At 37.7% G+C, this 13,869-nt stretch overlaps 1 protein-coding gene across 1 annotated transcript; it reads right to left on the bottom strand.

Moving 5' to 3' along the window:
* Window positions 1-1,283: 1,283 nt before the first annotated feature.
* On the bottom strand, window positions 1,284-2,084 carry LOC139842524 (uncharacterized). The gene has a single exon (XM_071832657.1). The coding sequence runs from the start codon at window positions 2,082-2,084 to the stop codon at window positions 1,284-1,286; it is 801 nt and encodes a 266-aa protein (XP_071688758.1).
* Between the last annotated feature and the right edge of the window lie 11,785 nt (window positions 2,085-13,869).

Genomic DNA, 13,869 nt, shown 5'->3' with positions numbered 1-13,869 from the left:
CAAAAGATTTGCCAAATATTGAAAAATCATCCATGAAAATTTCTAAAGACTCGCCTATTAACTCTGAGAAAATACTCATCATACACCTTTGAAAAGTAGCAGGTGCATTACATAAACCAAAAGGCATTCGTCTAAAAGCATAAGTTCCATAAGGACAAGTAAAAGTTGTTTTTTCTTGGTCATTAGGGTGAATAGGTATTTGGTTATATCCCGAATACCCATCTAACAAATAGTAAAACTTCTGACGTGACAACTTTTCGATGATTTGATCAATAAAAGGCAAGGGAAAGTGATCCTTTGAAGTTGCAGCATTCAACTTCCTATAATCAATACATACCCGCCAACCCGACACAGGACGAGTCGTATTCTTCTCTCCTTCTTGCGTTTCCATTATCGTGATCCCAGCTTTCTTTGGCACTGTTTGTGTGGGGCTTACCCACTGAATAACTGAAATAGGGAAAATAATCCCCGCATCTAACCACTTGAGAACTTCCTTCTTTACAACTTCCGGCATATTCGGGTTTAACCTGCGCTCCGTATCATGAGCAGGTTTAACCTCCGGATCTGTAACTATCCGATGCATGCACACTGAGGGACTTATCCCTTTCAAATCAGCTATAGTCCATCCCACCGCAGCCTTGTACTTATGAAGCACCTCCATTAAAGCTTTTTCCTGCACACCTGTCAAATCTGAAGCAATAATAACTGGCAAAGTGCCGTTAGTACCTAAAAATGCATACTTCAAATGATAAGGTAAGGGACTCAAGAGTCGGTGGTGACTCTAGTGAAGGTCTTGTATTAGTATCAATAGTCTTAGGTAGTGGCTCATATTTATAAGTCCACGGTGGCAACCTAGCATCCATTGTACTTGCTACTGCTAATTCGACTGCCTTAACCTCTTCTTATTCAACATCCTCTTCATCACCTAAGTAAAATATTTCTACTGGGTCATTAGTTATTAGGTGAGAAGTATGTCTTTCCACTAGTTCCTCAATCACATCTACCTGATAGCATTCATGGACATTCGGGGCTTGAAGAAAATTAAAGATATTAATCATCATCTTGCGATTCCCGAAGGATATGTCCATAGCACCCGTTCGACAATTAATGTGAGCATTTATGGTGGCCAAAAACGGGCGTTCCAAGATTATAGTGGGTTGGGCATCTCTATTCCTAGGTTCAATATCCATCACAACAAAGTCAACTGGGTAATAGAAATCCTCCACTTTTACTATCACATCTTCTAATATCCCCCTAGGCGTCTTGATTGATTGGTCCGCTAGTTAAATAATGATGTCAGTTCTTTTCATTAAATCCAATTCAAATCGGTCAACTAAGCCAAATGGTAAAATATTGATGCTAGCTCCTAGGTCTAATAAAGCCTTTTTCACATTCACGTTTCCTACAGTCACGGCTATCAATGGATTCCCCGGGTCCTTAAACTTAGGTGGAAGTGTACCCAAAACAACCGCACTTAGGTGCTCGGTTAGCTCCACCTTTTTGGGTAAGGTTGCCCTTTGCTTCCTCTTTTGAGTGCAAAGGTCCTTTAAAATTTTAGCATAAGACGGGACTTGCCTAATAGCATCAAGAAGGGGTAAATTTATCTTAACCTGTTTAAATGTTTCCGACATGTCCTCTGGTTGTGGTCCCTTTTTCCCATAAGGGAATTGGTTTGGGGACTCTAAGGCCTTGGGAAATGGGACGGTCTTTGATTCCGTCCCCGGTTTCCCGGTCACACTAGCGATTGGTTCCTTATTTTTCACCCCCTCCCCATGGTTATCATTTTCACTTACCTCATCCTCATCAAGAATAATAGGAGACTTACTTGACTCTTGTTGCACTACCTCTTTTTCACCAACCTTATTGTCATACTTCTTTCCACTTCTCAAGGTACCTACCATATTAACACTATGCCCTTTTCTCCGATCCTTATGATTCGGATTTAGAACCGTGTAGCTTGGGATTGTACCTGGTTCCCTATTTCCCTTACTTTCCGCTACATTACCAATCTCCTTAGTCAAAGCCCCAATCGACTTATTTTGCACTTCCATCATTTTTCGCATTTCAGAGATAAATGCATCCATCTTGGCATCCGAGCTAGATGGTTGAATGGGTAGAGTACTGTTTTGATTTTGATTTTGGTTTTGGCCTTGATTTTGGTAATTGTTTTGGTTTTGGTTTCAGTTGTTGGGATAAGGATTTTGATAGTTTCTTTGATAGTTGCCTTGGTTCTGAAAGTTACCATGGTTTTGAAAGTTATTTTGCGGTCTTGGTTGGTTTCCTTGGTTAGCATTTAGAGCATTGTTATTGCTCCAACTGAAATTAGGATGGTTTCTCCAACCCGGATTATACGTGTTGGAGTACGGATCAAATCTCCTTCCTTGAACCTCGTTAACTTGTTCTTCCACTATTTGTTGATATATCGGTGGAATCCCATTTCTACATCTGTATGCAAAGTGAGAAGGATCTCCACAAATCTCACAAACTTCCTGAACCTGCGAAACATTACAAGCAAGACCCTGGTTTGGGTTGTTAAATATAAGCATTTTCAAATCATCTAATTCTTGCTCTAAGTTCCTAGATGAACCACCCAAGTCGGAGACATGATTCACTCAGAAAGTACTAGGTTGTTTACGATTAACTGAAGCTTGGGTTTTTGAACCCGTGCTTAACTGTTCAAAGAACGTCCATTCGTCATCACTAGACCGAGTTAAAAACGCCCCACCACTAGTCGCCAAAAGAAATTGCCTGTTCTGGGAATCCAGACTATCATAGAAAACTTTAACTAATTCCCACTTTGGTATCTCATGGTGTGGGCATGCCCTAAGTAACTCCTTCATACACTCGTACGCTTCATGAAATAATTCACCCGGTAATTGTTTAAAAGATTTTATTTGCGTACGCATGTCTGAAGTTTTACTTATGGGGTAAAATTCCTCTAAAAAACGTTTTTTCATTTCTGCCCATGTATTAATACTTCGAGCGGGTAAAGAGAGAAACCACCGTTGTGCCTTATCCTTAAGTGAATAAGGAAATAAACGCAGACGTACCTCATCATTAGTGAAACTGTTTACCTGATTAGTAGCACATATCTCATTAAACTCAGTGATGTGTTCATATGGTTCCTCGTTAGCCATACCTCGGTAGGTTGGCTAGATCGAAATGAGTTGAGGTCGGACCTCAAATCGTCATGTGTTTCCTCCTGCCGGTGCAGGATAAACAATGGGTGAATGATCCTGATATCGGCTAAAAAATCACGTTTCACCCCGGTATTAAGGCCCAAAAACAAGAAAGATTAGAACTTTGTCGGCAAAATACCCACTTCGACGATTAGAATTGAAGAACAAGTAATTACGAAGGCGGTGCAAAAAGAATCAAGAGAATCGGAGCTAAAACGAAGATTCTAGAGCAAAAACGGTGTTAGACAAGAAATCAAGTTACGATCCAAGGAAATCAAGGCTGACCAGCATCAGAACCGGCCTGCCATACGGGCTGCCATACGGCCTGCCTGTATGGGATACGGCCTGCCATACGGCCCAGCAAACGCCCCCAAGAAACGGGCTTCCAGCCATACGGCCTGCCAAATACGGGCCACCATCCGGCCTGCCAAACGGCCTGCCGGCCGTATTTTGGCAAATTCAAAGTCTATTTAAAGGGTCTTGGTCATTCATTCCAACACACACTTCAATTCACTTCTTTCTCTCTCTTGTACAATATTAGTCATACTCTCAAGGCCTTCGACTCCGTGCGGGAAACCTAGTACCCGGAGAAGAACGCTGAAGATTGTATTAGGAGCGGTTTGGAGTCTTGAAGTTGTCACTTTTGTATTCGGAACTTGTTTAATCTACTGATACTTCTGTCCTTTATCTTATATAATGTTTTATGATATTATTGCCATGATTAGCGAGTAGTTATCTTTAGTGTATGCTATGATGTAAGCAGTTATAATGCCGAAATAATATTATGGTATGTGTATGCTGTCGAAATGTTTTCCGATTATGCTTTAAACTCAATCGCTTTTCCAACTAATAGAACGTAGTTATAGGCTCTGTTATTGGGAAGTAGCGAATCCCGATTCAGAGTACACTATATGTGTCACCCCTAGGTAAGAGAAGTCTATCGGATACAACATAAGATCGACTGAGGCACACCGGTTGTAGTAAGTCTATCGAGCTTTTGATTCCGACTGAGGACTCTTTCGTAGTGAAACATCTTACTAGACCCTTAGTACATTGTCGGTCCTAGACCATGCTAGTGTAGTCACCAAGCATATAAACTTCGTACGTGCACGCTGAAGCACAGCGGTTGTTGTAAGCTGTACCTCTGCTAAGTAAGGCCATGGAACACGGTTAGTGTTGACCAGTACACTGCACCATAACGCGGTCTCAAGCATTGCACCCCGCTTGAGGGATTCTTTGTTAATTAAGGAACTGTTTGTTTAGACACATAAAAGATTGGACCGTTAGGATAACCGAACGTGTTCATGGAAGTCAGCTTGACTTGGCCATGATGTTCTTTATGGTTGAACTCTTTTTAAGGGCCTAACTATCTTTTACCAATCATTAACGAAAGCATTGAAACACATCACGTCTCTCGGGATTGGTAAACCATGTATTCTATTATGCTTAAGAAAGTTTAGACCATTTTGGAATGTTAATACGTCACCCAACCGAGTCGCTCAATTGGATGAGCCGTCTGAACGTGTATGCATGTAGTCAGACTGCACGGGCGTCGGGGGTAAGGGACGTTGCTGTCTATTCAGAATCTTCAAGCCTAACGCAGTACCCAGTGACATGTCTTATGACAGGGGCGTTTAGGACCAGTGTAATGAATACAAGGCCTCTGCCTATTCATGAGCCAGCATTCTATAATCTCGACAGAATAACTGATGAAGTCATAGTATGCACTTACTTTAACCTTATCTGAATTACAAATTTTATCGTATTTACTTTATCTCTCTTATTAAATTAGAAAATCCCAAAATAAATATTCACTACTCCCTAACTATCTTAGGCTAAAATATAGGTTCGATTCTACTGATATCTCAAAAATACGACTCTAGGTCATACTTCCCTTACTTATAAGGAGTAGTAAGATTTAGGCCCCGCTAAATATAAATTTAAAACAGTACCTTCCTCCCACGAGTGACTGATCCTGGCGAGCCGCGGCCTGACGACACCGCGCGAATAAAAACCGTCCGTTTCGGCCATATCACGGGAGGATACTAGTTTTTGGCGCCGCTGCCGGGGAACTTGTAGTGACCCGAACTTTTCCATGTTTATATATATTAATTGAGATTGATATTTACATGATTAAATGTTTCCAACATGTTAAGCAATCAAACTTGTTAAGACTTGATTAATTGAAATATGTTTCATATAGACAATTGACCACCCAAGTTGACCGGTGATTCACGAACGTTAAAACTTGTAAAAACTATATGATGACATATATATGGATATATATATAGTTAACATGATACTATTATAATTAAACATATCATTAAGTATATTAACAATGAACTACATATGTAAAAACAAGACTACTAACTTAATGATTTTTAAACGAGACATATATGTAACGATTATCGTTGTAAAGACATTTAATGTATATATATCATATTAAGAGATATTCATACATGATAATATCATGATAATATAATAATTTAAAATCTCATTTGATATTATAAACATTGGGTTAACAACATTTAACAAGATCGTTAACCTAAAGGTTTCAAAACAACACTTACATGTAACGACTAACGATGACTTAACGACTCAGTTAAAATGTATATACATGTAGTGTTTTAATATGTATTTATACACTTTTGAAAGACTTCAATACACTTATCAAAATACTTCTACTTAACAAAAATGCTTACAATTACATCCTCGTTCAGTTTCATCAACAATTCTACTCGTATGCACCCGTATTCGTACTCGTACAATACACAGCTTTTAGATGTATGTACTATTGGTATATACACTCCAATGATCAGCTCTTAGCAGCCCATGTGAGTCACCTAACACATGTGGGAACCATCATTTGGCAACTAGCATGAAATATCTCATAAAATTACAAAAATATGAGTAATCATTCATGACTTATTTACATGAAAACAAAATTACATATCCTTTATATCTAATCCATACACCAACGACCAAAAACACCTACAAACACTTTCATTCTTCAATTTTCTTCATCTAATTGATCTCTCTCAAGTTCTATCTTCAAGTTCTAAGTGTTCTTCATATATTCTACAAGTTCTAGTTACATAAAATCAAGAATACTTTCAAGTTTGCTAGCTCACTTCCAATCTTGTAAGGTGATCATCCAACCTCAAGAAATCTTTGTTTCTTACAGTAGGTTATCATTCTAATACAAGGTAATAATCATATTCAAACTTTGGTTCAAGTTCTATAACTATAACAATCTTATTTCAAGTGATGATCTTACTTGAACTTGTTTTCGTGTCATGATTCTGCTTCAAGAACTTCGAGCCATCCAAGGATCCGTTGAAGCCAGATCCATTTTTCACTTTTCCAGTAGGTTTATCCAAGGAACTTAAGGTAGTAATGATGTTCATAACATCATTCAATTCATACATATAAAGCTATCTTATTCAAAGGTTTAAACTTGTAATCACTAGAACATAGTTTAGTTAATTCTAAACTTGTTCGCAAACAAAAGTTAATCCTTCTAATTTGACTTTTAAAATCAACTAAACACATGTTCTATATCTATATATGATATGCTAACTTAATGATTTAAAACCTGGAGACACGAAAAACACCGTAAAACCGAATTTACGCCGTCGTAGTAACACCGCGGGCTGTTTTGGGTTAGTTAATTAAAAACTATGATAAACTTTGATTTAAAAGTTGTTATTCTGAGAAAATGATTTTTATTATGAACATGAAACTATATCCAAAAATTATGGTTAAACTCAAAGTGGAAGTATGTTTTCTAAAATGGTCATCTAGACGTCGTTCTTTCGACTGAAATGACTACCTTTACAAAAACGAATTGTAACTTATTTTTCTGACTATAAACCTATACTTTTTCTGTTTAGATTCATAAAATAGAGTTCAATATGAAACCATAGCAATTTGATTCACTCAAAACGGATTTAAAATGAAGAAGTTATGGGTAAAACAAGATTGGATAATTTTTCTCATTTTAGCTACGTGAAAATTTGTAACAAATCTATTCCAACCATAACTTAATCAACTTGTATTGTATATTATGTAATCTTGAGATACCATAGACACGTATACAATGTTTCGACCTATCATGTCGACACATCTATATATATTTCGGAACAACCATAGACACTCTATATGTGAATGTTGGAGTTAGCTATACAGGGTTGAGGTTGATTCCAAAATATATATAGTTTGAGTTGTGATCAATACTGAGATACGTATACACTGGGTCGTGGATTGATTCAAGATAATATTTATCGATTTATTTCTGTACATCTAACTGTGAACAACTAGTTGTAGGTTACTAACGAGGACAGCTGACTTAATAAACTTAAAACATCAAAATATATTAAAAGTGTTGTAAATATATTTTGAACATACTTTGATATATATGTATATATTGTTATAGGTTCGTGAATCAACCAGTGGCCAAGTCTTACTTCCCGACGAAGTAAAAATCTGTGAAAGTGAGTTATAGTCCCACTTTTAAAATCTAATATTTTTGGGATGAGAATACATGCAGATTTTATAAATGATTTACAAAATAGACACAAGTACGTGAAACTACATTCTATGGTTGAATTATCGAAATCGAATATGCCCCTTTTTATTAAGTCTGGTAATCTAAGAATTAGGGAACAGACACCCTAATTGATGCGAATCCTAAAGATAGATCTATTGGGCCTAACAAACCTCATCCAAAGTACCGGATGCTTTAGTACTTCAAAATTTATATCATATCCGAAGGGTGTCCCGGAATGATGGGGATATTCTTATATATGCATCTTGTTAATGTCGGTTACCAGGTGTTCACCATATGAATGATTTTTATCTCAATGTATGGGATGTGTATTGAAATATGAAATCTTGTGGTCTATTATTATGATTTGATATATATAGGTTAAACCTATAACCCACCAATATTTTTGTTGACGTTTTAAGCATGTTTATTCTCAGGTGATTATTAAGAGCTTCCGCTGTCGCATACTTAAATAAGGACGAGATTTGGAGTCCATGCTTGTATGATATTGTGTAAAAACTGCATTCAAGAAACTTATTTTGTTGTAACATATTTGTATTGTAAACCATTATGTAATGGTCGTGTGTAAACAGGATATTTTAGATTATCATTATTTGATAATATACGTAAAGCTTTTTAAACCTTTATTGATGAAATAAAGGTTATGGTTTGTTTTAAAATGAATGCAGTCTTTGAAAAACGTCTCATATAGAGGTCAAAACCTCGCAACGAAATCAATTAATATGGAACGTTTTTAATCAATAAGAACGGGACATTTCAGTTGGTATCAGAGCGTTGGTCTTAGAGAACTAGAATTTTGCATTAGTGTGTCTTATCGAGTTTGTTAGGATGCATTAGTGAGTCTGGACTTCGACCGTGTTTACTTGAAAAATGATTGCTTAACAAATTTTGTTGGAAACTATATATTTTTAACATGTGAATATTATGTGATATATTAATCTCTTAACGCGCTTGATATTATGTGATAGATGTCTACCTCTAGAACAAGTCCCATTGACTCACCTAATAATAATGAAGAGTCAAATGTAAATTGGAATGATTCGTGGACTGATTCACAAGTTCCCGAAGAGGAATCGGAAGAAGAGTCGGAACCAGAAGAAGAATCGGAACCGGAAGAAGAATCGGAACCGGATGAAGAAATAGAACCGGTGGGGGAAATAATAAAACGGTTAAGTAAAAGAAAATCCTCAACCAACCGACCAAGGTTAATTATGGTCAATGGTGTTTCCGCCAAGGAAGCAAAATATTGGGAGGATTACCAATTCTCTGATGAATCGGATTCCGACGAGAATTCCGATGATGTTATAGAAATTACCCCAACTGAATTTAAAAAGTCAAAAGAAAATAATAAGGGAAAGGGCATAAAAATAGAGAAATCTAATTCCAACCCCGATGAACTTTATATGTATCGTCAACCCCCGAAGTCCTTAAGTTGTATCAATGACCCGGGAACCTCTAAACCACCAGGTTTTTCTAAACCAATGTGGATAACGATGGCTCGTATTAGGGGAACATCATATATCCCTAGAAACTTGGAAAAACAAACCAAAACTGAAGAAGAAGAAACAAGCGAGTCGGAATAAGATAGCTGTATTCGTGTGGTGTAATATATGTAATATAGTGTGCTTATGCTTTATGATATATGTAAAAAATGCTTGTATTAATAAGTATTTTTTTTTTTGTGAATCTAACTCTTGTCTATTTTACAGTATAAAAACACAAAATGGATAGACAACCCAATATTTTAAGAGACCTACCCGGAGACATGATTGATGAAATCTTGTCTAGAGTCGGTCAGAATTCTTCGGCACAACTATTTAAGGCGAGATCAGTTTGTAAGACATTCAAAGAACGTTCCAAGAATGCCTTGGTTTATAAAAGGCTTTCGTTCGAAAGATGGGGGATATCACATTGGGAAATCCATAAGTTACGATGTGTTTACTTTGACGCATATATTGCGGGGAACCCAAATGCTATTTTACGCAATGGGTTAAGAAATTATTTTGACTCAATATATCCGAATATTGGACTTCGTGATTTAGAAAAAGCGGCTAACATGCAACATAAAGAAGCATGTTATGCTTACGGATTAGTAATGTTCGCTTCTCACCAAAGTGAGAACAAGAACATCGGCCTACAACTATTAAACAAAACGTTCCCACAAGTGACGGAGTCGGTAATTGGGGTAAGAAATGAGGTTTTTAGATTGTTATGGGACTGTTGGACATTACGTAACCCTCGTCCCTTTGACGACGTTACAACATGCTGTCTTATCAACGGCCATAACGGTTATGTTCCACAAGACCAAGGATGGGAAGTAGTCCTAGTAAAACCAGAATGCATGACTTGTTTCTGGACGTATGAATTACGTGTCTTTATTGCCTTTGCTGAATGACTTGTGTACTAGCTAGAATTATCTTCACAACTATCTTGTATCAAAGTTATTGTGTGCTATATTTCATGCTTTATGTAAAATAAGCGGTATTGTAAGTTTGTAAAATATTGTATAAAAGTTTGAACTCGAAATATTATTATAATCAGTTTTTCATATAGAATTGTAGTAGTTGAATTGTATATTAGCTACTAAGTATGAACTTAACGGGTAGGTACTACCCGAATTTAAACTTATAAAACGCTAATATGAAGAAAAAGCTTTTATAAATGAGTTCATATTATGCTACGAAATACTATTAACTACTCTTAATATTCTGTATGATTAACTTGTTCCATTTGACTATTTTGAAGGAAATGGCACCGACTACTCGACACACCGTGAATATGAATGAAGAGGAATTCCGTACTTTTCTAGCTTCAAACATAGCCGCAGTACAGGCTGCGCTACATACCAACAATAACCTTGGATCTAGCAGTACAGGAAATCGTGTAGGATGCACCTACAAAGAATTCACTGCCTGCAAACCTTTGGAATTTGATGGAACCGAAGGACCGATCTGATTAAAACGGTGGACCGAGAAAGTCGAATCGGTGTTTGCCATAAGTAAGTGTACTGAAGAGGAAAAAGTGAAGTACGCTACGCATACCTTCACAGGTTCTGCGTTAACATGGTGGAATACCTATCTAGAGCAAGTGGGACAAGACGATGCGTACGCACTACCGTGGTCAGCATTCAAGCACTTGATGAACGAGAAGTACCGTCCCAGAACCGAGGTCAATAAGCTCAAGACAGAACTTAGAGGGTTACGAACCCAAGGATTTGATATTACCACGTACGAAAGACGATTCACAGAATTGTGCCTATTGTGTCCGGGAGCATTCGAAGATGAGGAAGAGAAGATCGACGCGTTTGTGAAAGGATTACCGGAGAGAATCCAAGAAGATATAAGTTCACACGAGCCCTCCTCCATACAACAGGCATGTAGAATGGCTCACAAACTAGTGAACCAGATTGAAGAAAGAATTAAAGAACAGACTACTGAAGAGGCCAATGTGAAGCAAGTCAAAAGAAAGTGGGAGGAAAACGGTGATAAGAATCACCAATACAACAACAGTAATTACAACAATAATCGCAACAATTATCCCAACAATCGCAACATCAATCGCAACTACAACAAACGGCCCAACAACAACAACAACAACAACAACAGCAACTATAACAATCATCCCAACAACAATAATAACCGCAACAACAACAACAACAATCAGAAGCAGCTATGCCAAAGGTGTGAAAAGTATCACTCGGGGTTCTGCACCAAATTTTGCAACAAGTGTAAAAGAAATGGTCATAGCGCGGCAAAGTGTGAGGTCTACGGACCAGGGGTTAATAGAACGAAAGGAACAAATGGGGTCGGAACGAGTAATGGCGGAGCAAGTAGTGTCGGAGCAAGTTATGCCAATGTAGTTTGTTATAAATGTGGAAAACCGGGCCACATTATTAGAAATTGCCCGAACCAGGAGAACACGAATGGACAAGGCCGCGGAAGAGTTTTCAATATTAATGCGGCAGAGGCACAAGAAGACCCGGAGCTTGTTACGGGTACGTTTCTTATTGACAATAAATCTGCTTACGTTTTATTTGATTCGGGTGTGGATAGAAGCTATATGAGTAGAGATTTTTGTGCTAAATTAAGTTGTCCATTGACGCCTTTGGATAGTAAATTTTTACTCGAATTAGCAAATGGTAAATTAATTTCAGCAGATAATATATGTCGGAATCGAGAAATTAAACTGGTTAGCGAAACATTTAAGATTGATTTGATACCAGTAGAGTTAGAGAGTTTTGATGTGATAATCGGTATGGACTGGTTGAAAGAAGTGAAAGCAGAGATCGTTTGTTACAAAAATGCAATTCGCATTATACGAGAAAAAGGAAAACCCTTAATGGTGTACGGAGAAAAGGGCAACACGAAGCTACATCTTATTAGTAATTTGAAGGCACAAAAACTAATAAGAAAAGGTTGCTATGCTGTTCTAGCACACGTCGAGAAAGTACAAACTGAAGAAAAGAGCATCAATGATGTTCCCATTGCAAAAGAATTTCCTGATGTATTTCCGAAAGAATTACCGGGATTACCCCCACATCGATCCGTTGAATTTCAAATAGATCTTGTACCAGGAGCTGCACCAATAGCTCGTGCTCCTTACAGACTCGCATCCAGCGAGATGAAAGAACTGCAAAGCCAATTACAAGAACTTTTAGAGCGTGGTTTCATTCGACCAAGCACATCACCGTGGGGAGCTCCTGTTTTGTTTGTCAAGAAGAAAGATGGTACATTCAGGTTGTGTATCGACTACCGAGAGTTGAACAAACTTACCATCAAGAACCGCTACCCACTACCGAGAATCGACGACTTATTTGATCAACTACAAGGCTCGTCTGTTTATTCAAAGATTGACTTACATTCCGGGTATCATCAAATGCGGGTGAAAGAAGATGATATTCCAAAGACTGCTTTCAGAACACGTTACGGTCATTACGAGTTTATGGTCATGCCGTTTGGTTTAACTAATGCACCAGCTGTGTTCATGGACCTTATGAACCGAGTGTGTGGACCATACCTTGACAAGTTTGTCATTGTTTTCATTGATGACATACTTATTTACTCAAAGAATGACCAAGAACACGGTGAACATTTGAGAAAGGTGTTAGAAGTATTGAGGAAGGAAGAATTGTACGCTAAGTTTTCAAAGTGTGCATTTTGGTTGGAAGAAGTTCAATTCCTCGGTCACATAGTGAACAAAGAAGGTATTAAGGTGGATCCGGCAAAGATAGAAACTGTTGAAAAGTGGGAAACCCCGAAAACTCCGAAACACATACGCCAGTTTTTAGGACTAGCTGGTTACTACAGAAGGTTCATCCAAGACTTTTCCAGAATAGCAAAACCCTTGACTGCATTAACGCATAAAGGGAAGAAATTTGAATGGAATGATGAACAAGAGAAAGCGTTTCAGTTATTGAAGAAAAAGCTAACTACGACACCTATATTGTCATTGCCTGAAGGGAATGATGATTTTGTGATTTATTGTGATGCATCAAAGCAAGGTCTCGGTTGTATATTAATGCAACGAATGAAGGTGATTGCTTATGCGTCTAGACAATTGAAGATTCACGAACAAAATTATACGACGCATGATTTGGAATTAGGCGCGGTTGTTTTTGCATTAAAGACTTGGAGGCACTACTTATATGGGGTCAAAAGTATTATATATACCGACCACAAAAGTCTCCAACATATATTTAATCAGAAGCAACTGAATATGAGACAACGCAGGTGGATTGAATTGTTGAATGATTACGACTTTGAAATTTGTTACCACCCGGGGAAGGCAAATGTGGTAGCCGACGCCTTGAGTAGGAAGGACATAGAACCCATTCGAGTAAAATCTATGAATATAATGATTCACAATAACCTTACTACTCAAATAAAGGAGGCGCAACAAGGAGTTTTAAAAGAGGGAAATTTAAAGGATGAAATACCCAAAGGATCGGAGAATCATCTTAATATTCGGGAAGACGGAACCCGGTATAGGGCTGAAAGGATTTGGGTACCAAAATTTGGAGATATGAGAGAAATGGTACTTAGAGAAGCTCATAAAACCAGATACTCAATACATCCTGGAACGGGGAAGATGTACAAGGATCTCAAGAAACATTTTTGGTGGCCG

The sequence above is a fragment of the Rutidosis leptorrhynchoides genome, chromosome 1, assembly GCF_046630445.1.
Source record: "Rutidosis leptorrhynchoides isolate AG116_Rl617_1_P2 chromosome 1, CSIRO_AGI_Rlap_v1, whole genome shotgun sequence".
Taxonomy (NCBI): Eukaryota; Viridiplantae; Streptophyta; class Magnoliopsida; order Asterales; family Asteraceae; genus Rutidosis; species Rutidosis leptorrhynchoides.
This window is presented reverse-complemented; position numbering and strand designations above follow the sequence as displayed.